The sequence below is a fragment of the Puma concolor genome, chromosome B1, assembly GCF_028749965.1.
Source record: "Puma concolor isolate L17-30 chromosome B1, mPumCon1.1.hap2, whole genome shotgun sequence".
In the NCBI taxonomy this organism is placed as follows: Eukaryota; Metazoa; Chordata; class Mammalia; order Carnivora; family Felidae; genus Puma; species Puma concolor.
In genome coordinates this window covers 16,339,961-16,364,566 of record NC_141670.1, presented here as the reverse complement: position 1 = coordinate 16,364,566, position 24,606 = coordinate 16,339,961, and the positions used below count along the sequence as shown (strand labels likewise).

The following is a 24,606-nucleotide window of genomic DNA, read 5'->3' as shown; positions in this document are numbered from 1 at the left end:
CTGACTTCACTCGGTCCCACCAAGCGTCACAGCTGTATCACCTCCGGCTACTACACACAACGTATGCCTCTCTGGTCATTTGTCTTCTCACGTATTCTCGACTCCATATTGCTTTCTGTTTCCTCTCCTGTTCTTACGGCTGCCCTCCCTCCTAAACTTTCCAGCTGGCAAATCCTCAGGCTTTTCTCAGACTATTTCTTTCCCTTCCTTGCCTCATTGGAAACTTAGCTCTCCCATAACCACCTCTGTGTAGGTCGAGGGCTCTCCTTCCCTATCCCAATGTGCTCAAAGGTGGAGTTGGCATCATTTTCACCCCCCAATTCATTTTCCAGCTATGAGCTCTCCTCCACTCCACTGACTTTCCTACTTCTATCAACTTCCCAGTCATTGGTCATTCCCGAACATTTCATTCTGGGATTATAGTTTTCCTCCCTGTGTTGTTCCATCATCTTGTCTGACACTTGAATTAAGAACTGAGTAACAAGAGGGAGAGACCATGTATGTAGGTCTGGGGAATCACATTCAGGTACAGGAAATAGCTAGCGTTAAGGTCTGAGGAAGGAGGGAAAACTGGAGTGTAGTCAAACCAGTGAGACGGGGCCAAACCACATGGGACTTGGAAAACGAGGGCCAAGAGTTTCACATCAATGTAATGTGAAAACACTGAAAGGGAGGGAAATCAATATGATTTCCATTAAAAGAAATCATTTTGTCTATTGTGTGGGGAATGGACTGAATGGAAGCAGGAGTAGAAGCAGGAAGCCAATTGGGAAGCCACTGGGGTTCAGATAAAACCACTTTAACTAAAGTACCATTCGTGGAAATACAGAGAAGTGGAGAGATTTAGAATATACTCTTAAGAGGATACAGGCCTTCTAATGGACTGGGAGAGGGCCAGGAGTAATAAATAATAAATAAGGGGAGGGATCAAGGGTGATATCGCCATTTAACAACAATGGGACGACTGAGGAAGGAGCAGGTTTGGGACGTGACAAGAAAACCTAACTTTTGAAGTATGCGTTAAGTCACCTGTGCAGAGATGTCAAGTAGAGAGTCTGGAGCTCAGTGATGCAGTCAGGACTGGAGAAATCGGGGCGGGGCGGGGGGGGGGGGGGCGGTCTCGGTGGACCATTGGTAGTTATGGCACCAGATTTGGATGCAGTTGCTGAATGAGTGAACGCAGAGAAGAGGAAAAGGCCAGGGACAGAGATGGGGAGCCCTCCAATATTTAATGGTCAGAGGGGAAAGAATAGCCAGCAAAAGAGAATGAGAAGGAGCAGGGAGAATAGAGGAAGTTGAGGAGTGTGTGGTGATCTGGAAGTCAGATGATGAAACTGTTTCAAGGAGGAAGTAATCATCTGTCTCAAATTCTGTTGAGGTGAGTATAATGAAAACTGAGCGCTTACTGTTAGGCACATTAAGACGAATCTCCTCGGAGACCCTGACTAAAGCCTTTTCAGTGGAGGGAGAAGGGACCAAAGTCAGAGTGGGCCGAGGAGACGAATGAAGGTGAGGAGTTGGGCATAAGCACTGAGTTTTGTCATATGGCAGAACAAATGCATATGCACTAACGAGGTCATGGACTCGAGGGAGGGTCCTCCCTGGTCCAGAGATACCACAGTGTATTTGTAAGTTGATACACAAGATCTAGCAGAGAGGTGAAAAGGATGAGTTAGGTAAATTCACAGATTCAGTGTCTCTCTTGATTTTCTATTTTCTCAGTGACATAAAAGAAAAGCCACGTACTCGCTTCAGCAGTATGTACACTAAAACTGGAAGGACAGAGAAAATTAGCATAGTCCCTGCATGCGAGGATGACTCACAAAGTCATGAATCACCCCATGTTTTTATAAAAATATAAATAAAAATTTTCGAAAGGTGAAGCATTTCACCTTTCACCTGAAAGGGCTGAGAATGAGGGAAAGGGCAGGGGCAGCGGAAGTGTGAAGAGACAGGATGAAGTTTGAAATAGTTCTCTTCCCTACCAGGTTAAGTGGGAGAGAACACTGAGGCAGCAAACTGATGGTATTGTTTGCCAGGGCTGAGAGCTCACTCTGAAACCTGTGATCAGGAGGACCTATCGCCATGGCTGTGTTTCTTCCCAGCCATGTGCAGCTGCTTGAGTGCATCTGAGTAGGCAGAGAAATGGTTTATCTGCCAGATAAGTGAGTGTCAAGGAGGGAAAGAGGAATGAAGGGACGAGTATGGTGACAGACGCAGAATAAGCCTAAAAGGTGAGAATTAAGGACATGAAGAAGTAGAGGAACCAGGGAAGTTGGCAGGTTCAATGCACTGGCATATGGCAACTCCCAAAGACAATGGCTCGAATGTGATTACATATGGAGGCCAGCGGAGCAAAGGAAGATGGCCGCTGTAGATCCCTTCTCACCTAGAATTACACTGGCTTGATAATACCTTTAACTCACAGTAAAGGGGAAAATATCTCTTTTCATGATTATCACTTTATTAACGTACCAATGTTCTTGATACTAATTTGGTCCAGACTCTGGTTCAACCGTATATGCTTTGTGTGGTAGACTTGACCTGTTTTCTTCAGGGAGCATTCAAAGGTCGTTATTACCCCATAGAGAATGGTAATCACATGTGGGCTCCAACACCTAGGGAAGCTACAAATGGAAACTGGAAATAGCTTTGGGGGGGAGGGGGCAGGGAATGAATAAAGCAACAAAGTTTTGGCTGAGATAAAATTGCAGTGAGGACAAGTTCACCTGTTTTAGCTTTGCTTTCCCCATCTCACAGAATTCTAAAAAGGTTTTTAAACCCTTTCTTTAGCATAAGGCAGTAAACATTTGAGTGTAATTTAGTGCCAGATTGCAGGAAATTTGACTTAGGAAATTCAGTCTATGGACTCATCAGGCAACTGTGCTTCTGTTTTCTAGACACAATACGTTTCGACGTCTGTCCTCTAATCCACTCCCTAGATTTTTTAAATAATTTTTAAATTTTATTTATTTATTTTTGAGAGAGAGACAGAGAGTGAGCGGGGGAGAGGCAGAGGACAGAGAGAATCCTAAGCAGGCTCTACACTGTCAGCAGAGCCCAATGTGGGGCTCAAACTCACAAACTATGAGATCATGACCTGAGCGAAAAACTAGAGTCAGACGCAGAACAGACTGAGCCACCCAGGAGCCCCTCTAACCCACTCCCCAGATTTAACTTCACATATTAAATGCAATCGGAATCAAATTTCCTACAAGATTTTTTATGGCATGTGGCAAGCTGATTCTAGAATTCATATGAAAGAACAAAAAGCCAAATATTTATATGTAGTATTTAAAGCAAGGTGGGTTTTGTTCAGGAATAGGCAAAGATCAAAAGAACAAAAGAGTCCAGAAACAGACGTACATCGATATATGGGTATTTACCATGTCATAAAATTTCACATGTGTGAGAAATGGTGATGGAACGGTTTGGTCACATTTTTAATTTACTTATTTTCTAGTTATATATACTCTTTTTAGTAGTTGCTCTAGAGATTACAATATGCACTTTTAATTTATCACAACAGACAAGGAGTTTATATGGAATTACTTCAGGTAAAATATAGGAACCTTGAATAAGTATGCTTTCATTGACCCGCCCACCCCCAATCTTTGTCACGCTATAAAAGTGTTATAATTTTTGCTTTAGTCATATATCTTTTGAAGAAATTAAGAGGATAATAAATTATATGCACATGTATATATACGTGTATCCTTTTATATTTATTACATATTTACCATTTCTAGAACTCTTCATTCCTTCCTGTCAACCTGAGTAGCCATTTGTCACCATATTCCTTTCCTTTTGACCTGAAGAATTTCCTTTGAAGGGAATTTCTTATAGTACAGTTTGCAGATAATGATTTATCTCTGATTTTGATCATCTAAAAATGTCTTTAGGGGCGCCTGGGTGGCTCAGCCGGTTGAGCGTCTGACTTCGGCTCAGGTCATGATCTCATGGTTTGTGGGTTCGAGCCCTGCTTTGGGCTCTGTGCTGACAGCTCAGAGCCTGGAGCCTGCTTGGGATTCTGTGACTCCCTCTCTCTCTGCCCTCCCTTGCTCATGCTCTTTCTTTCAAAACTAAGCATTAAAAAAAAATTTTTTTAATGCTTAAAAATGTCTTTAATCTGCCCTCACTTTTGATGAATTGTTTTTGCTGGTTGAGTTTTTCTTTTCCACACTTTAAAAATGCTATTCTTGGGGCACCTGGGTGGCTCAGTCGGTTGAACAACTGACTCTTGGTTTCGGCTCAGGTCATGATCTCACAGTTCGTGAGTCTGAACCCTGCATTGGGATCTGCACTGTCAGACTTGGGATTCCTTCTCTCCCTCTCTCTCTGCCCCTCCCCCACTCGCTCCCTCTCAAAATGAATAAACTTAAAAAAATGCCACTGTCAAATCTTCTGGCCTTCATTAATTGCCTTGCTCCCCCCCCCCACCAGTGTTTTTGAGATGTAATTGACATATATCATATTAGGTTGTATGACATAATTTGATATAAGTATATATTGAAAAATGATTATCACAATAAAGCTAGTTGACATCCGTCACCTCACATAGTTACAAACTTTTCTTATGACTAGAAATTTTAAGAGCTACTCTCATAGCAACTTTCAAATATATAACACAGTGTTGTCAACTATAGGCTCCATGCTGTATATTACATTCCCAGAACTTATTTGTAACTGGAAGTCTGTGCCTTTGAGTATAGTTGACAATATTACATTAGTTTCAGGTGTACAGCACAGTGATTAGACTACCAATTATGCTATGCTCATCACAAAAGTAGCTACATCTGTAACCACACAGCGGCATTACAATATCAGTGACTATATTCCTTATGCCTTTCATTCCTGTGACATTTCATAACTAGAAGTCTGTATCTCCCACTCCCCTTCACCCATTTTGCCCATTCCCCCACCCCCTCCCGTCCACAAAGCATATGTTTGTTCTCTGTATTTACAGGTCTGATTCTGCCTCTTATTTATTCATTTTTTTAGATGCCACATATGAATGAAATTATATGGTATTTATCTTTCTCAGTCTGACTTACTTCACTTAGCTAGCATAATACCCTCTAGGTCCATCCACATTGTTACAAATGACACAGTCCCATCCTCTTTTTATGGCTGAGTGATATGCCTGTGTGTGTGTGTGTGTGTGTGTGTACATACATACATATATATATGTACCACATCTTTCTTACCCATTCATCAATCAGTGGACTCTTCCATATCTTGGTTATTGTAAATGATTCTGCAATAAACAAAGAAGTGGATAGATCCTTTCAAATTACTGTTTTTGTTATCTTTGGGTAAATTCCCAGTAGTTGAATTAATGGATCATATGGTATTTCTATTTTTAATTTTTTGAAATTATACTGTTTTGCACACTGGCTGTTCCAATTTACATTCCCACCAACAGTGAACAAGGGTTTCTTTTTCTCTACATTCTAACACTTGTTACTTCTTTTTTATTTTAGGCACTCTGACAATGTGATGTCTCATTGTGGTTTTGATTTGCATTTCCCTGATGATGAGTGATGTTGAGCATCTTTTCATGTGTCTGTTGGCTATCTGTATGTCTTCTTTGGAAAAACGGTCCTGTGCACATTTTCTACTTGGATTATTGTGTGTGTGTGTGTGTGTGTGTGTGTGTGTGTGTGTGTGAGAGAGAGAGAGAGAGAGAGAGAGAGAGAGATGGCTAAGTTCTTTATATATTTGGATATTAACTTTGTCAGATGTATCATTTGCAAATATCTTTTCCCACTGAGTAGGTTTTTGGCCTTTTTGTTTTGGTGGTGGTTTCCTTCACTGTGCTGCAAAAGCATATTTTGATGTAGTCCCAATAGTTTATTTTGGGTTTTGCTTCCCTTGCCTTAGGAGACATATCTAGAAAAATGTCTCTATGGCGAATGCTAGAATCACTGCCTGTTTTCTAGGAACTTTATGGGTTTAGATCTCACATTTAAGTCCTTAGTCCCTTTTGAGTTGATTTTTGTGTATGGTATCAGAAAGTGGTCCAGTTTCATTCTTTAACATGTAGCTGTCCAGTTTTCCCAACACCATTTATTGAAGAGACTATCTTTCATTGTATATTCTTGTCTCCTTTGTCATAGATTATTTGACCATATAATTGTAGGTTTAATTCTGGGTTCTTTCTTCTGTTCCATTGATCTATGTGTCTATTTACATACCACTACCATACCGCTTTACTACAGCTTTGCATAGTATACCTTGAAATCTGGAATTGTGATACCTCCAGTTTTGTTCTTTATTGAGGTTGCTTTGGCTCTTCAGGGTTTTTTGCAGTTCCATGCAAATTTTAGTAATTTTTTAATTTTGTGAAAAATGCGGTTGGTATTTTGATAGGTATTGCATTGATTCTATAGATTGCTTTGCGTAATGTACATTTTAACAATGATGGGGCACCCGGGTGGCTCAGTTGGTTAAGCGACTGACTTCAGCTCAGGTTATGACCTCACGGTTCAGGAGTTCGAGCCCCATGTCAGGCTCTGTGCAAACAGCTCAGAGCCTGGAGCCTGCTTCAGATTCTGTGTCTCCCTCTCTCTCTGACCCTCCTCCACTCACACTCTTTCTCTCAAAAATAAATAAATACTAAAAAATATTTAAAAATATGTATACATTTTAACAATGTTAATTCTTCAAATCTAGAAGCATGGAATATCTTTCCATTTGTTTGTGTCATCTTCAATTTCTTTCATCATTGTTTTATAGTTTTCACAGTACAGGTCTTTCACTTCTTTGGTTAACCTCCTAGGCATTGTATTCTTTTTGGTACAGTTATAAGTGTAGTTTAATTTCTCTTTCTGCTACCTTATTAGTATATAGACATACTACTGATTTCAGAGCATTAATTTTATCTACTTCAAATTTACTGAATTCAATTCACTTATTAGTTCTAACAGGTTTTTGATGGAGCCTTTAGGTTTTCTATGTATAGTATCACAGTCATCTTCCAATAGTGATAGTTTAACTTCTTGTTTAACAAAATGAATACTCCTTTTTCTTATCTGATTGCTGTGGCTACGACTTCCAGTAGCATGTTGAATACAAGTGGTGAGGATGGACATCCTGGTCTTATTCCTAATCTTAGAGGGAAAGCTGTGTTTTTCATATTCAGTAAGATGTCAGCTGTGGGTTTTTCATATAGGTCTTTATTGTGTTGAGGTATGTTTCCTCTAAACCTACCTTGTTCAGAGTTTTTATCATGAATTGATGTTGAATTGTATCAGATGCTTTTTCTGCATCTGTTGAGATGATCATATGATTTGTATCCTTTGTTTTGGTGATGTGGCGTACCACATGGTTGATTTGTAAATACTGAACTATCCTTGTATCCCCAGAATAAATCCCACTTGATTGTGGTGAATGATCCTTTTAATGTATTGTTGGATTCAGCTTGCTAATATTTTGTTGAGTTTTGCATCTATGTTCATCAGGGATATTGGCCTATAGTTTTCTTGTTTTGTGGCGTCTTTGTCTGGTTTTGGTATCAGGGCAATGCTGGCTTCACAGAATGCATATGGAACCTTTCCTTCCTCTTCTATTGTTTGAATCATTTAGGAGAATAGGTTTTAACTCTTCTTTAAATGTCTGGTAGAATTTACCTATGAAGCCATCTGTTCCTGGACTTTTATTTTTTTGTTAGTTGTTTTTAAATTACTGATTCAGTTTCATTACTAGTAATCAACCTATTCGGATTTATTTCTTGATTCAGTTTCAGAAGATTGTACGTTTCCAGGAATTTATCCATTTCTTCAAGGTTGTCCCATTTGTTGGCATAGGTTTATCTTTTCCAAGAACTAGCTCTTGGTTTCATTGATTTTTTTTTTTTCTGTCTCTTATGTCATTTATTTCTGCTCTGATCTTTACCATTTCCTTCCTTTTACATCATTTTACCTTGGGCTTTGTTCTTCTTTTTTAAGTTCCCTTAGATACAAGTTTAGATTGTTTGAGCTTTTTCTTGTTTCTTGAGGTAGGCCTGTATCACTACACATTTTCCTCTGAGAACTGCCTTTGCTGTCGCCCAAGATTTTGTTGTGTTTTCATTTTCATTTGTCTCCACATATTTTGATTTCTTCTTTGCTTTGTTGACCCATTGGTTGTTCAGTATCATGTTGTTTAGCCTCCTTGTGTTTTTTCCCCTATTTTTTTCTTGTGATTTATTTCTAGTTTCATACTCTACGGTCCAAAAAGATGCATGGCATGACTTCAGTCTTCTTAAATACTAATTATATAGATGTTCTCCTGTACATCATGTGTCATTTTTCTCAGGCTACTTTCAAGATTTCTTCGGCTTTCAGCAGTTTGACCATGATGTATGCCTGGGAAATCTACTTCATGTTTATCCCGCCTGAGGTTCACTGAACTTCATGGATCACTTCCAGCTGCAGTTTTTAAGAGTAATCTCTCCTCTGGCTTGCATATGCTCTGGTAAACTTTCCAGTGTCTTAAAAAAAAAAAAAATGTTTTTAACGTTTGCTCCAGATTTAGTCATTGCTATCTGTGGAAGGATTTACACAACCAACTCACTCGACCACCAGTAAATTCCCTCTTACTATTAGGTTTAGAAAAAAAGGCAAAGGAGCGCCTGGGTGGCTCAGTCAGTTAAGCGTCCAACTTTGGCTCAGGTCATGATCTCATTGTTCATGATTTCAAGCCCTGAATTGGGCTCTGTGCTGACCACTCAGAGCCTGGACCTTGCTTCAGATTCTGAGTCTCCTTCTCTCTCTCGACCCCTCCCTGGCTCTGTCTCTCAAAAATAAATAAATATTTTTAAAAAGGTTAAAAAAAAAAAAAAGGAAAAAAAGGTAAATATGTACGTCACACATTCACAAAGACAAATCTCTATAAATTGGGACTCACTAAAAAGCAAACACCTTTATCTTCTATCACTGTGGTATTTAGCCAGCAACAGAACTTGGAGAGAGCAGTGAAGGATAAAAGCTAGAATGCAGTGTATAGAAAATGGGTTTGATCGTCAAACATTTTCTTCTTGGGAATGATGTTTGACAGTTTGCGCCTGATGGATTTTTTGGAGGGGGCAACATCTTCCTGTGTGCTCTTTGTGACTATGCAGATGTCATATGAATAGCATGTTGTATGTAAATTATCACTGAGCATACTTAGTGTGCTTGAAGGAAGAACATAGTGTTTGGGGCTCACAAGTGTACTCTGATTGGAAATGTGGAAGAAGTTACAGCTATTCTTGTACGTTGATAAGTTCTAAAAACTGTGCCCATCCAGAATAAGGGCTATAAGGTAGAAGGGAGGAGAGAAAACAGAAATCATATTGAAACATAATCCAACTGCGGAAGCTAAAACATGAGGGAAATGCCTTATATGCTTTGGATCTCAGAGCTCTGGGAATGCCTACTCCGGAGATATACCCTTCCTCCTTCCCTTCCCTCCCTGTCCCACCCCCCTCCTCCCTTATTTCCAGCTCTGCAGACTAAAGGGCAACCGTCTGCCTGGGCACAGACCCATGACATCAAACATCATGTCACAGGAAGAAGACTTTTACACCATTACTGGGAAAAAGAATTTAGTTTGGGTAAAACTAAAAACCGGGGTTTTTTTGTTTGTTCTTTTCCTTTGTGGAAGGAAAAAGGAGTGGAATACATGAAGAAAATCATCCATTCTCCATGTCCCAAAGCAAGACACCTACAATTTGCAGCTGCCTACAACCTTGGAAGAGCTTATTATGAAGGGAAAGGTGTCAAACGATCAGATGAGGAAGCTGAAAGGTAGTCTTACCTGAAAACAAGTGTTTTTTTTTTTTTTTTCTTTTTAATCAAATGCTGACACAAAGAGTAACTTGCCCTTTTTTCTTTTAGACTGTGGCTTTTTGCTGCAGACAATGGAAATCCAAAAGCTAGTGTGAAAGCTCAAAGTATTCTAGGATTATATTATTCCACAAAAGAACCCAAAGAATTAGAAAAGGTAACACTGATCTATTTGTTTTTAACGCCAGCACCTCGCATAGATTAATATTTATTTCAGAAATTAATAATAATTTCTTTTCTGAAGGGAGGGCAGTAAAGAATGAGTGTCTAGTTTTAAAGATCTCTTACATTTCTTTAAAGTGTAAAGAAAGTTTACAGTTTGGGATCTCAAAGCTCATTTTACCCTTTACTCATCTATGGTCTACCTTTTCCCTACCTCTACCAAAGGATTCCACGGATGTGAGAGCACTTTCTACACTATAAAAAGCCACACGTACAAAATATTTTATACCATGAAAGCTGAGAGAGTCCTAAAATATGGCCCAAATCCTATTATGTGCATAAATTAATTTGTTCTGAGAAAGTAATGATGCTAGTAAGTAAAATACACACGAAAATGAGTTAAAAAGTAAATCCATTTACGACTTTTGCATAAATACAATCTCTTTAATCATCAATGATTGAAACATTTTCCAAGAAATCGTATGGGTTGGAGGAAACGTAGGGCCACGTGCTACTTGTAAGAGGCATGAAGAACAAACTCACAAGAAACACCACCCGAACAAGACCCTCTTTGGATAACTAAGCAGCCACTTGGAAATAATTCTGTGAACCAATTCAAAGTCACTGTAGCTGAGTACTGAGCAAATGGGCTTGCAACCACATGCAGCTTTTATCTCGGCTGCCTGGGATAGACAGGCGCCACCTCTGAGATCTCGGCATCAGCAGCTCTCTCCTCTCCCTGCTGGGCCTCATCGCAGGGTGTCTCAGAGCCTAGCAGACACTTAGTTCCTACCTCCTACCTTCCTGATCCTTCCTCAGGAAACACCAGAAAATCTTGAATCCTAGGACAGTTGAACTGGCTAGGCTGTGACCTCCAACCTCTCTTTTGGATATGTGAAACTGGCGCTCACCTGAAACACACACAAGGTGCTAAAACTGTTTCCTAGGATAAGTTATGCACACTATCTCATAATTAAGAGATTTTTTCTTTCTTTCCCGTATTCCCTTATAATTTTGCCTGGTGGGTAACAAAGATGAAATTGTGCTTTTTCTTAGGCATTTTATTGGCATTCAGAAGCGTGTGGCAATGGAAACCTGGAGTCCCAGGGTGCACTTGGGCTGATGTATTTTTACGGACAAGGCATCCGCCAGGACCCTGAAGCTGCCTTCCAGTGCTTAAGGGAAGCGGCAGAACGTGGAAACGTCTATGCTCAAGGGAATCTCGTGGAGTATTACTATAAGATGAAATTTTTTACTAAGTGTGTTACATTTTCCAAAAGGTAAATAAGCTGGATAAAAGTATTTCCAAAACCTCCTCCCAGATGTTCTATGCCAGGTCTGTTCAATAGAACTTGCTACAATATTGGAAATGACGGCTAGTGAGCACTTGAAATGTGGCAAGTGCAACTGACGACTCACCTGTTACATTTCATTAGATTTTGGAAGAGTCTAATTCTGTGCTATCAGTCTTCAGGATTTCAGTGTTATTCACTCTGTGTACCAGCTGATGATCTTAATCACGTTTGACTTTTGGGGGCATGAATTTCCTTTTTTTATAAAGAAGAAAATACCTCCATAGGATTACTAACATAGTGCATATAAAGTACTTAACATAGCTTAGCACATCAGAAATGCTTATTAAATATGTTTTAATTTCTTCATAGACTCTTCAGCCACATGTTCTATGACTGCACAATTGCAAGATAGCTTGATAAAGATTGTAAAATGAGAATGGCTAAGAGATGCCAGTATTAACACCTTATAAAATATATGGAGATTCTCTTCTCTGAGTCCATGTACTTTCCCCACATTTATTTACTCATAATGTACAAAAGCAATATACCAGGAAAAACAGGCGTGGATGTCCCCTAGAGAGGCTGTAAGGCCATGCTGATGTATTTCCCTCCCAATAATGCCTGACAGAGCCCCTGGGACCCCCTCTTCCCTCACCCAGTGTGGGGCAGTCATCCACAATGTTGCCTGAAGGACTTGGTTCCACCCTCTCCCCAACATCATGGCTCCCAGGGAGCAGGTCACTTACAAGTGTGGTCCCCAAAGTCCCTAAAGTCTAAGTGCCCATCTGGTTAAAACCAAGACTTTAAAATCTGTCAAACTTTCCATTACTGTCCACATTCCTACTCCTCATAATATCACGGGTGACATGAGGTTAAGTAGATCCCATTTTCTTTATTTTTTTTTATAAATTTTTTTTTTTTCAACATTTTTTATTTTTATTTTTGGGACAGAGAGAGACAGAGCATGAATGGGGGAGGGGCAGAGAGAGAGGGAGACACAGAATCGGAAACAGGCTCCAGGCTCCGAGCCATCAGCCCAGAGCCTGACGCGGGGCTCGAACTCCCGGACCGTGAGATCGTGACCTGGCTGAAGTCGGACGCTTAACCGACTGCGCCACCCAGGCGCCCCTAAGTAGATCCCATTTTCACACAACCCTCTAGACTTGTGTCAGGGTTATGAAGGAGGACTTTTTTTGCCCACTTTTTAACAAAGATAGATGTGTAAGTTTCTTGATATGTTTTCTGATCCTATGTGACTGAAGTCCAAATTTAAGGTCAATGTTTGAATAAATGATTCAAAGAAATAGAAAATGCTTTTTCCCCATTGTTTAAATCTGCAAGGTGTTATTAAGTTTAAAATATTATTATTATGGGGTACCTGGGTGGCTCAGTTGGTTAAGCATCCAACTTCGGCTCAGGTCATGATCTCACAGTTTGTGGGTTCGAGCCCCGCGTCGGGCCCTGTGCTGACAGCTCAGGGCCTGGAGCCTGCTTCGGATTCTGTATCTCCCTCTCTCTTTGCCCCTCCCCCACTCACGCTGTCTCTCCCTCAAAAATAAATATTCAAAAAAATTTTTTTAAAATATTATTACTATAAGAAAATAAACTTTTGTGTTTTCTAGTGGTTATTAAGCCGGACTGACAAGTATGATTATAGAGAAGCTGTGAAGTAAACTCTTTGTTAGCTCCTCTTCCCTTGGTTTTAACTGGCGGTTTTATTTACCCTTCACCACAAAACAAATACCACAAACAACTTAGTTCTCAAACAGGTGGAAATAGGGAAATTACTTTGGGCACCACTTCTGAACATGCAATTTGTAAAAATGTAAACTAGAACTCATGTCCTTTTTAACTTCACAATTAAATGTCGCCACAGGATTGCTGACTACGATGAAGTTCATGACATCCCTACGATAGCCCGGGTCACAGACTGTCTCCCAGAATTCATCACCAGAGGCATGGCCATGGCATCCTTCTACCACGCCCGATGTCTTCAGCTTGGCTTGGGGGTCACAAAGGATGAAGCGACAGCGAAACACTACTATTCTAAAGTAAGGAAGCCTGAGCACAAACAACATTGACTCAAATAGAAATTTCTGAGTTTTTAGTTAAGACTTGAACATCTTTATGGATTAGTATTTTTCCTACTTAATTATTGCACAGATAATCTGTCTAGGAGAGGTTGTCAGACACGTAGATTATTTGCAGACAGTTCTGCCAGATTCCTATTAGCATAATTAAACTCAGATGGTAAAAGTTCCATTTTGATGCAAATTATTCTCACTCACCCTGCCACCCTCTGGAGCCTAAGGGCCAGCAACAAGACCTTATAGCCAGAGTATTCATGCCTCCTTCTAACCAGAAGTATGAACCTATTCTCATTCTAGTACCTTAATGAAATAGAATAAATAAACTTAAAAAAAAAAAAAAACCTGAGAGAGAGAGAAAGAGAGAGAGCAAGCATGCAAGCAGGGGAGGGGCAGAAAGAGAGGGAGAGAGAGAATCCCAAGCTAAGAGTACAGAGCCTGACGCGGGGCTCAAACTCACGAACTGTGGGATCATGACCTGAGCCAAAACCAAGAGTTGGACACTTAACCAACTGAGCCACCCAGGCACTCTGAAATCTAGTTTTTAAATTTTTTTTTTTAATGCATGACATCAACCACACTTTCTGCACACTACCCAAACTCAATCATGAGTTTGAGGTGATCAGTTGAAGTAAGACTTTCCTTGTTTTAATCCATTTGGATTAGCTCCCAAATGGATTTCACCTCTAAAATCAAGCAACTTAGAAAGTGGGAAGGGAGTGAGAAAGGGGGGGAATCATCATGAATAGTAACTGTAAGTAAAGTTTTAAAAAAATAACACACACACACACACACACACACACACACACACACACACAACTGCATGTCTTAGGTCGATGACATCCATGAAGTCCAAAGTAGAATTATACCTTATTAAAACTTATAAAGCAATTCATGAGGTGCACAAATTGTTTAGCTGGAGCAGGTGAACAAGGCAAGGAACAATTTTCCGAGTCCTCTGCCTGAATCTGACCATTTAACAGCAGTGGTTCTCAACCTTCTCTGCATATTAAAATCACTTGGGTATTTTTAACAAATTCCAAAGCCCAAGTATTATTTCAGAACAATTAAATCATGTTCTCTGAGAGTGCAACCCAAGTGTATTTGCTGAAAGCTCTCCCGAGGACTCCAATGTTCAGTTAACTTTTGGAACCCCTAAATTAATTTGTTTGAAATTAAAATTTCCACAGCATTAAGCCCATATCAACACATAAATATAGGAACACAGTACACAAATTCAACTGAGATATTTACCATCACACCATTCTGTTAGTATGAAAAATCGCTGTCTTCAACTTTTTACAAAATCTAAATGTTCTCTGTATTATACTGATTTCCAAACGAAGTCAATTTCAAATTCTGTGTTATCCTTCATGTCTTTTCCAAATAAACAGAAGCAGAGAAAACTCTGAGTCAACAAAATCCTGAAATGTGGTATATGTTCATCCTAAATAAAACAGCGAAACAAACAGACTGCAACCTTAAAAGTGTTTTTCCCAGGATGGGAGAAAATATCCCCAGTATTCAATTTGGGCCATTGTCTTTTACAGGAGATGCTTTTAACAAGGGAAAAGATTCCAAAGTAGTAGGCCAGTGAAGGGTCTGGAATCCTGTCCCATGAGCATAAATTGAGTATTTTATTTAGAAACAAAAGGACAGGAGTCCAGACAGTCGTCTTCACCAGACTGAAAGGCTGTCCCACAGAAAAGGAACAGCAGGGCGGGGAGCAGAATGATAGCCAACAGCAGCGTGTTAGGCAGGGGGAAAAGATAAGGCCCTGGCTGGTGTGGAGACAGGGGGCCTACAGTCAGGAGACCCACACTTGCTCTCAGCTCTGCCACCGTCAGGATGGTGACTGCCAACCACCTTGCCCCCCAGGATCTCCATGAAACCAGCTTTACATATTCTCCTAGGACCTTTACTGCTTCTAATGCATATGGAAGGAAACTTAAGCTGAGTACAAAGCAGGATCTTCTAATACAACTGTTTGGAAAATAAACAAAAACAAAAGGTTTCCTATAAGATGGTGACTTAGTAACCAAGCAACGAGTGAGCAATCTAGTGAGCAACCGTCATGGGTACTGAAGGGAAACTGTCATGGGTACTGAAGGGACACTTACTGCATGGAGTGCGGTCTGGATGAGATGATGATCACGGATGTCTCTTCCAGATTCCTGACGTTCTATGTAGTTATATGCACTGTTACTTAACGCTATTTATCATAACAAAATGTTACTTTAAAGTACGATTCTCGGGGCGCCTGGGTGGCGCAGTCGGTTAAGCGTCCGACTTCAACCAGGTCACGATCTCGCGGTCCGTGAGTTCAAGCCCTGCGTCAGGCTCTGGGCTGATGGCTCGGAGCCTGGAGCCTGTTTCCGATTCTGTGTCTCCCTCTCTCTCTGCCCCTCACCCGTTCATGCTCTGTCTCTCTCTGTCACAAAAATAAATTAAAAACGTTGAAAAAAAAAAAAATTTTAAAAAAAATAAAGTACGATTCTCATAGATGCTGCTTTTCATATAATAAGATAATAGCGAGTTTGAGGCCAAATGTTAATGCTTTCCATGTTACTTATTTTAATAATTCCTAACATAGAATGCTACCATTAAATTCCCTTTATTCTTGGCACTGATAAAATTTTCTCTTTCAAGTGCCAATAGCATGGTAATTTTCAGGGTGATCTGTTTTGCAGAGGCTAATTTGAACTTCCTTAATCAAGAAATCAAAACAGAAATGAATCTTAAGAAATTACCTTAAAATCATTGTACTTCTTAAAAAGAAAAAAAAACTTTTTAAAAGGAAGAAAAAAAGAAAGACCCAACAATTCAAAATGTATCTAAATATAACTGACTCTCTCTCTCTCTCTCTGATTTTAAGGCGTGCCGTCTGAACCCTGCATTGGCAGATGAACTTCACTGTTTACTTATACATCAAAGAATTTAGATCATAATGCGTTTCAACAAAGACCATCAACCCTGGCACCTTAGAACGGTGTGTGTTTTTATAGTCGCTACGCTGTTTGGTTATTTTCTGCATCCCAAGTTACAATATCCTGGGTATTCTGATGACATGTTACCTTTGTTCTTACATCTGTAATTTTATAACTCAAAACCTTAGGTATAGGATCTGATTGCTAAATGAGTCCTTAAAGATCCAGCTCTTTGCCTACAGACTGGCCTAGATCATATCAAATAGAGAAAAACACTCCCTAAAGAAAATTATCTTTTTTTTTTTTTAAATACGGAGTGTCTAAAAGACTTAGTGCAGTCTTAGCTTTAATAACTTCAAAAGTATAAATGCTACAAACTTATAAAAAAACACTGAAAGCTTAACTCTTTAAAATTTCTTTGACCCTCACTTAGTTTTGTGAATTTTGGATTATTAATTTTAATTTGTTGTTTTTCATTAAAAATTTTTAAATTTAAGGGGCACCTGGGTGGCTCAGTCAGTTAAGCATCTGACTTCAGCTCAGGTCATGATCTCGCGGTTTGTGAGTTTGAGCCCCGCATCAAGCTCTGTGCTGACAGCTCAGAGCCTGGAGCCTGCTTCAGATTGTGTCTCCCTCTCTCTCTGACCCTCCCCTGCTTGCATGCGCTCTCTCTCACAAATAAACATTAAAAAATCTTTAAGATTCATAAAACTATTAAAAAGAATTTAAAGAAACTTTCAAATAATGTTCTTTAATTGTGTAGCATTTATACTTCCAAAGCAATTAAAGCTAAGGCTGTACTAAGTCTTTTGGGACATCTTGTATTCTTAAAAGAAATTCTTTTAAATAGTTGGCTAATTTATTATCAACTTCAAAAAAAGTAGGTTTAAGAAACTGCTTAGAATCTTCCCTTAAAGATCTTAATGAATAAGACAACTGCTATATTCCCGATAAGATAATCAGTTAAGAGAGATGTTTCTTTGTGCTTAGACTCATTTGCTAGATTAAAAAAACCTTAAGATTCATTTCAAAGCAAAGTAAAATGTGAAAAAAATTTCAAATCATCTCTCAATATAAGAACTGAATCTAAATATGTTAAAATTTTTAATTAGGCTTTCCTTGCATTAATGAGGTCCATAAAGATAAAAGCTGATAATACAAATAATAGGATCCACATGGAGAAGACTGTATAGCAATATATGTCTGAAACAGATACACTGAAAACAATGTCTTAAAGATACCTTATCAACACCTTCCTGTAAGCATACACTGATGTGGCTTTATTTTATAAATCACTACCATCCTTTCTGAAAGTGGGTTTAAACAGGATCTCATCTTAGTACAATTAATCCGTAGGCATCAGGCACTAAAGAAGTATGTATGGTAGAAAATTACTTGCTCTTGTCTCATGTTCCGCTTTGTCTATGTTACTTGAACTTCATTTTGCCACTCTATAAAAAGGAAAGCAATTTCAACAGACTTAGGTCTGTGAGATGCCCTCAATGATCACATACTTCTCTCTTAAATCTCTTAAGACGGATAAACTGAAACCATTCCTGAAAACTAATCCTTTTCTTTTAAATTCTCTACCGAAGACTCCCTCATTTCCTCCAGGAACGTGATTCAATACATCAAACCCTTTGTAAGATTTCACACTACCTAGCTTACATCTCTTCTACAATATAAGCCCACTTGCTCTGCTCCTAATACCATCCATACATGGTATTCCTTCAACCATCGGAAGATCTAAATCCCCAACCAGTATTCTTTTCTCCACACTTAATCCAGTCCCTTAAGCCTGTAAGAATCCGAAAAGTGGAATGTAATAAGGCAGTGCTTGTTGGTTTTACCAGCACACTTGATAGATAAGCGAATCTTCCTTCATCCCAGAGACCACTTTTTTGACTGCCATTAAAACACAGGTCTGAGAAATCCCCAGCGTAGGAATTTGACACGCGTCATATGTGGTAATATGCTACGCTTAAGTGTCTTCAGTAAATCCGACACAGAATTCAAAATTTCAGTTTACTGTAGTTACCATAAAGGGGGTACTTCTGGCACAGACGAGCCCTTGCAAACTACCACTGCTGCAGACCGTGGCACACACCTTGACCTGTGAATGGAGTCTCACTCTTTAACTCACGTTGAGTTGAGGCTTCCGGATCATTAATCTTAAAACAAAAAACAAAACAAAACTTCTAAGATTCCTTATAGCTGATAGCTCATGACAAAGTTGAAATTTACCTTCAAGAAAGATTGAGGAGTCAAAATAGTTATTTTTCTCACTTGCAGTGGACACTTGTAACTGCTATGGTTTAATTACACACAAGGTGGACATTACCAGTAACTGTGTTACGATGACATCCTGAGGCTCGGTGATTTCATTTGCTTCTCTTATCTGAATGTGTCTTTTCTACATCCCTGTGAAGGATAATTCTTACTCATACAAACAGCCAACTTTGGTTTTTTTCTCAAGGGTCAAATATCATCCTGGTTTGAAAAAAAAAAGGATCAAAGAGCCGTGACTAAAAGAATCCCAAAGATAAAATTTGGTGTACTAATTTTTAATCGTTTACTTTTTAGAACTTATGTTTCATATCGAGAACTTGGCAGGTATGATCTAGTAATGCCATAATCAGTACCACTTGAGTATAGATACAGTAGTTTTCTTTCATGGATTTCAAACTGAATTTTTGCCCATTATTTTGCTTTCAATGTTCCTGGGGGCTACAGAGAGGCAAGTGTTTTATTATCGCTGCATGATAGATGGTGAATGTTTATTAAGTGACTTGTTCATGGCTCCACTATTGATAACAAAACACCCATACCCTGGATCTCACCTAAAGCCCGAGTCCACAAGACCTGATGATATAATCAAGTCCCCAAAGTCCCTTAAGTCCCTTCCCACCTGTGTTTCCCTATCTCATTCCTGCCCACCCTTCAAAGCCCGGCTCCTATCCCACTCTCCCGAACACATCATTTCAAGCACTAATTTGGCTCTTCTCATTCACACTAAAAATCAGATTTTTTCACATATTCATTCTGTGTCTGGAGGAAGGCAGCCAACTGTATACCTCCTTGGAGAAATCCTTAGGTGCACAATGGTTTTGCCAAACAAAACAAAAAAATTACTCGATAAATATTTGAACTGCCTGATGTATTTTAACCTCAGGTTTTTGAGACGTAAGCACCTTAAATATCATAGAGCTCTGTGATTCATTTTTATATTTTATTGCTTCAAATGCTTCAAACTATGGGAAATCTTTGGTAAAAATAAAGACAAAAAAATTTTCACAAGAACTTTACACAAAGCATTGCACAACAATGTTCTTCAATACACATGAAATAATAGAGGAATGTTCAGAGTCCTCAGTGAGGAAAGTAACTGTACAGTATTCATAGTTCTTCATTTTAAAACAAAACAGTTTTCATAAATATTTAAAATATTTCCTAAGTTCTTATCACATATTAACATCTGTATTTCAATCAGTGTGTTGAACTTATATTATTATTAAAATAAAAATAATTAACAGAAGTGTGTTTTTCTGTTACCTGTGACAGCATCAAGTTCTCCCTCCCCAACCAATTCCGCTCACTTCCCACAAAACTAGAGGGAGGTAACTAACATAAAAATCAATATGGTTTTCAATCAAGCCCTCTGTGGAAAAGAGGAAAATATTTCATGTCTATTGTTACACAGACATTTCTCTGGTGGTTTGTTTGTGCAGTCTCAGACTTGGCCAGCTTTCAGCTGATCTAAATGACTTCTCAGCTCAGGACACAGCTCAATTAGCAGCAATTCCATCAGCACCTAAACCAAGAAAGAGGAAAAAAAAAAAAAAAGTAGAAAAATGTGGGATTTTTCTCTAAGGGTACACGCCTATGTCTAAGAGAAAAGTCTAATTTTAGGTCTAAGATGATTCTCCACGAACCACTCACTCTCAAATGAATGGAACTCATATAAGCTCCATTTAATATCAGATTGATTCATTTCAGGGTCTCCTTGCCATGTCACACCATCAACAGTATTTCATATTTAACATTATAATCAGACGACTTGGAAACAGTCTGCTTTGCTGAAGTACGAAAACTAAGCAGTCACACAAAAAGGTGATGCGCATCTGGTCTGAGAGAAGGACGGACTGCGCACTGGAGGCATGGTTTTTCCCTTTTCTTTTACCAAACTGAACAACTGAGCAGTCAGATGACAATGAAGCACAGTACATAAATGGGGTGAGAGTTATAAGCAACAAGAATGATTAAGTATGCAACCCCCACATGTGAACAGAAACGTAAAACTGAATTAACAGTAAATCCTCTGGTTGCCTTTCAATTACTCACAAATAACAGATGCTTATTGGCTCTTGTTTCCTGCAGTGCGTTGAAGATTTTTATTATACCATGCCGGGCATTTTGCTGTCCAACGAGGCTCTGAAGCGTATCTGAAAAATCAGGTTTACATCCTGTGCTACTACTGACAAAAAGTTTACAATCCACGCATATTCAGTGAAGGAGACAGGACACGGTGTACCCACAACAAATAAAGGCACTGGGGCAGGAGGGACATAAACGATCAGTTCTCTCAAATGTTTAAAGAGAAAATAAGTCTATTTAGAAGTTTTCGACATCAGGCATTTATACAAATTACAATTTGAATACATTGCTACCCAATTAAAAAGTAACCTCTCTAAACCGTGTACTCTGGCAGGATTTTTAAAGCACAAAACTTACTATCTGTTCTAAAACATTTTTCTAATTAAAAAAAGCATTACAACCACTACTGTTCTCATTAAGATTCTCAGTATAATTCCTTAGCAAGGGACAAGTTTTAAAAGAAAAAAAACTGATCATTTTTTTTCAACGTAAATAACGTTTTCTGAGAGATATAAATGAAAAACGCCTTAATAAAGTTAGTTCCCTTTGTGTCTCTGTACGTTTCAGGATCAGAACTGAGGCCTCACCTGGAATGTTTTCAAGCAGCTTCTGCTGTGCTCTCTGTTTTGTTTCCTGACTTTGTTCTTCGCTTCTGATTGTGGTTGGAGGCGCCAATTTCCCGTGTGGCCAAAAAGCATCCCGGAAAACGTTGATGTAGTAAACCAACATTTGCTCGCTGAAAATCCAGTTCACGGTGTCCCGGATTTGTCTTTTAAGAGAAAAACGTTTCTTGGATGACGTTTTGAAAAATGTTATCCTCTATTCTCACAAGGCATTTATCAGTGGGTAGGTTAAGATACAGCCTGATCTACACGTTTGATGAATTAACTAGGAATTGAATTTTTATTTTTTTTTTATTTATTTATTTTTTTTTTTAAATTTTTTTTTTCAACGTTTATTTATTTTTGGGACAGAGAGAGACAGAGCATGAACGGGGGAGGGGCAGAGAGAGCAGGAGACACAGAATCGGAAACAGGCTCCAGGCTCTGAGCCATCAGCCCAGAGCCCGACGCGGGGCTCGAACTCACGGACCGCGAGATCGTGACCTGGCTGAAGTCGGACGCTTAACCGACTGCGCCACCCAGGCGCCCCAGGAATTGAATTTTTAAACTCGGGCTCGGAAAGATATTTTTTATTTTGGTGGTGCTGGGTAACCATTCATCTCTCAAGCTCACATGTCCATCAGTGCTGAGCTATCCAAATGTTTGCCACACGGTACCTGCAATCTGTAAGGACAGGAACTAAGAGGAAACTGATTTGTTTGAAGCTGGCAACTACTCTGTGCACAGTGCTTCACACACCAGTTTCTCCAGGAAGTGGTATAAACTGAAAACATGCATTCATTTGAAGACTGTTCAAAGTGGTGTGGAAAACTTTCCTGAGCTCCTGGAGTCTTGGGGAGGAACCTAGCTATTTTCCCTGTCTCTTGTGTCGCCCTGGCAGATCCTGCTGGGCCGAGTGCTCTGACCCAGCGTAAGCATTTCGCGTGCTCACGAGGCGAGGAGAAAAAAAGATACCACCTTTCACCCTAAAGTGAAGGACTCCAGAAAGATAAACTGCTATCTAGTGTATTTCACATTTCCCTGGGAATTAAAGTTGGGCAGACATTTGACTTGCACAGTTAACAAATAAATGGCTTTTAGCCGGTTCTCCAGGTCTTCCACGCAACCCTGTTTCATTAGTCATTAGAAAAATTCTAACCCGTGACAGGATTTCTACTGTCGAGAGACAAGGAACACAGTTCAAAGACCCCAAGAGAGGTTGGAGGGTGAAAAGGGGGAAAGAATCTTGACGATGCCAGAAAGACCTGAAATTTCAAACTCAATTCATGAATTACAATAAATCAAAAAGCCTTTAAAGAATCTGACTTCCCAACCTGATTTTTAGAGGGGCAATGTAAGGCTCTCAGAAACAGTATCTGAAATAGATGTTTCAAGCCTCGTACTTTGCACAGTTATCAGTTACCACTGTGGTCTACACTCTGCTATGAGTTAAAACTGGGTTAATTCTGTTTATAACTGCATGTCTCCTAAGATACTTCCCTATGTTGCCTAGAACTGGGCAATTCATATCTAGACCAAATAAAATAATTGTATTAATTTAATGGGACTTCTGCTTTAAGAGAGAACCTGCCAACCTGCCTGCCTGCCTAAGGAAAATCTACGTAAAAACGCAGACACCTTCCGCCGCCCCCCTACCCAGTCTTGTTTTGAGTTACTCACTGGCACTACATGAAGAAAATTTCACTTTGCAACTCAAAATTAGGTAAGTAACTCGTACTAAAGGCCATCACCTACGTATTTTCTATTAATTTAAGTCTGACTCTCAATTAGCCAAAACCAAAGGAAGCTTTTGAATCAATCCTGGTGGTGTGAAATTATAGCTGGGACAAGGCACGAGGCACATACTGTGCTGCTGCTTCATTTTGTGATGTGTTCTCTCTGCGAAAGGCAAAAATAGCAAAGGGCCAGGTGCTCCATCATTTCTCTGCCTGATAAAAAGCCCACTGAAATGAACGGCCTGAAAACTCTCTACATGACGCCTCTCCTCCAAGCCCCATAAAAATAACTGCCAATGGATTCACCACACAGACCGCCACTGCTCATTTATAATTAAGAGCCAATATCATAAATAGGAGCAAGAAAAGTGTGCATGATTTGCTGAAACTGAAAAGGAAAATAAATTAGCACGTCTGGAGTACTGGGAAATACAGGGCCATTTTGGAATTTTCTTTATCCAAAGCCCATCTATGTAACAGTTAAGAGGTTTGCCTTAGATTGAAATGGTAAGTTCAACAGGCCATCTTTCTGACGAAAACAAAAGCCTATGATACTAAGTCAACTAAATATGCCACTAATACCATTTGTTAAAAAATCTGACAAGTAAATTTTGCTTCTGACCACAAGGAAAATATATTCTATTTGGGAATGAATAAAAAGATAACTTGCTCTTTACTGTTTCCCTTAAAAACGTGTAAGATTTACCTGATAACCATGTGTACAAAGTCACTATGATGGTTTTAACAGCTCATCTTTCACTAGGGAAAATCTGGTAATTTCATCTTAAAATATTTTTCTGTACAAAAAAACTGACTTTCCCCCCTTATCTTTTAGCAAGTAATTCACATTTTTATTGTACAGGAAGTCATAAGAGTACTGGATATAGAGTTAAACTCTCATGTGTATGGATAATGTACCATTGCTTAGAATATACACATGGCTTACAATGGTGGTATATGTCCACATATCTCAATGGATGGGTATTAAGATATGAACTAATAAAAGCAATTACCACTTTAATGTTACCCCAACTCGGGGGAAAAAAAAAACACATATGGTTTGCATTTCCCTCCAAATAAATACCTGCCAGATGATGTTTATTGCACTTTCATTTTGGCTTAGAGTCTAAGCCTTAAACTGATTCCCATCATGCAACATAAAAACACTATACCCAAGATACTCAAACTGGTCATCATGATCAAAAGAGAACTTTACAGAACAGAACTTTTAGGGTTTTAGGGTTTTTTTGTTTTTTTAATTTAATTTTTTTTTTTTAACTAATCCCTACACCCAACATGGGGCTTGAACTCACAACCCTGAGATCAAGAGTCACACGCTCCACCCACTGAGCAGCCAGGTGCCCCTACAGAACAGAATTTCCTGACCCTGTCAGCCAGAATGCTGAAGCTAGCTCAAGCTTTTATCATCTAGTTCACCATGCATCCTGTGGGAGAAATTCTTTCCCTATCCAATCTTAGAATCCTAATGGAAACAAAATGAGAAAATATAATACCTTCACCTAGAGAGATCCCCGGCTACTATATCACAAGGTAATTTGATTTTTAAGGCAAAGAGTAAGGCATTAATTCAAACAGTCATTTCATGAAACTCAC

The 24,606-nt window shown here is 39.2% G+C and overlaps 2 protein-coding genes, 1 long non-coding RNA gene and 1 other non-coding gene across 8 annotated transcripts in view; 2 read left to right on the top strand and 2 right to left on the bottom strand.

The window, feature by feature from the left end:
- The window catches only part of LRP2BP (LRP2 binding protein), a 40,903-nt gene extending 19,343 nt beyond the window's left edge, over positions 1-21,560 (top strand). For all 4 annotated transcript variants that reach the window (XM_086703246.1, XM_086703247.1, XM_025933121.2 and 1 more), the window contains 6 exons: positions 9,628-9,770; positions 9,861-9,966; positions 11,028-11,251; positions 13,143-13,317; positions 16,229-16,342; positions 20,277-21,560. In XM_086703246.1, coding sequence (XP_086559372.1) covers positions 9,628-9,770; positions 9,861-9,966; positions 11,028-11,251; positions 13,143-13,317; positions 16,229-16,294 — 714 coding nt within the window. In that variant the 3' untranslated portion in view covers positions 16,295-16,342; positions 20,277-21,560. The remainder of the gene's footprint in view (positions 1-9,627; positions 9,771-9,860; positions 9,967-11,027; positions 11,252-13,142; positions 13,318-16,228; positions 16,343-20,276) is intronic.
- Positions 1,743-1,849, top strand: LOC112870078 (U6 spliceosomal RNA). Its single transcript, XR_003224469.1, has one exon. It is a non-coding gene; the product is annotated as a U6 spliceosomal RNA (small nuclear RNA).
- Positions 5,800-12,151, bottom strand: LOC147581488 (uncharacterized). Its single transcript, XR_015249968.1, has 2 exons — positions 11,391-12,151; positions 5,800-9,874 (listed from the first exon to the last, which is right to left on the bottom strand). It is a non-coding gene; the product is annotated as an uncharacterized LOC147581488 (long non-coding RNA).
- Positions 19,496-24,606, bottom strand: part of SNX25 (sorting nexin 25) — a 133,660-nt gene continuing 128,549 nt past the window's right edge. For both annotated transcript variants that reach the window (XM_086703242.1, XM_025933074.2), the window contains 3 exons: positions 21,242-21,423; positions 20,622-20,722; positions 19,496-20,091 (listed from right to left, as the gene is read on the bottom strand). In XM_086703242.1, the coding sequence (XP_086559368.1) occupies positions 20,011-20,091; positions 20,622-20,722; positions 21,242-21,423 (364 nt within the window). In that variant the 3' untranslated portion in view covers positions 19,496-20,010. The remainder of the gene's footprint in view (positions 20,092-20,621; positions 20,723-21,241; positions 21,424-24,606) is intronic.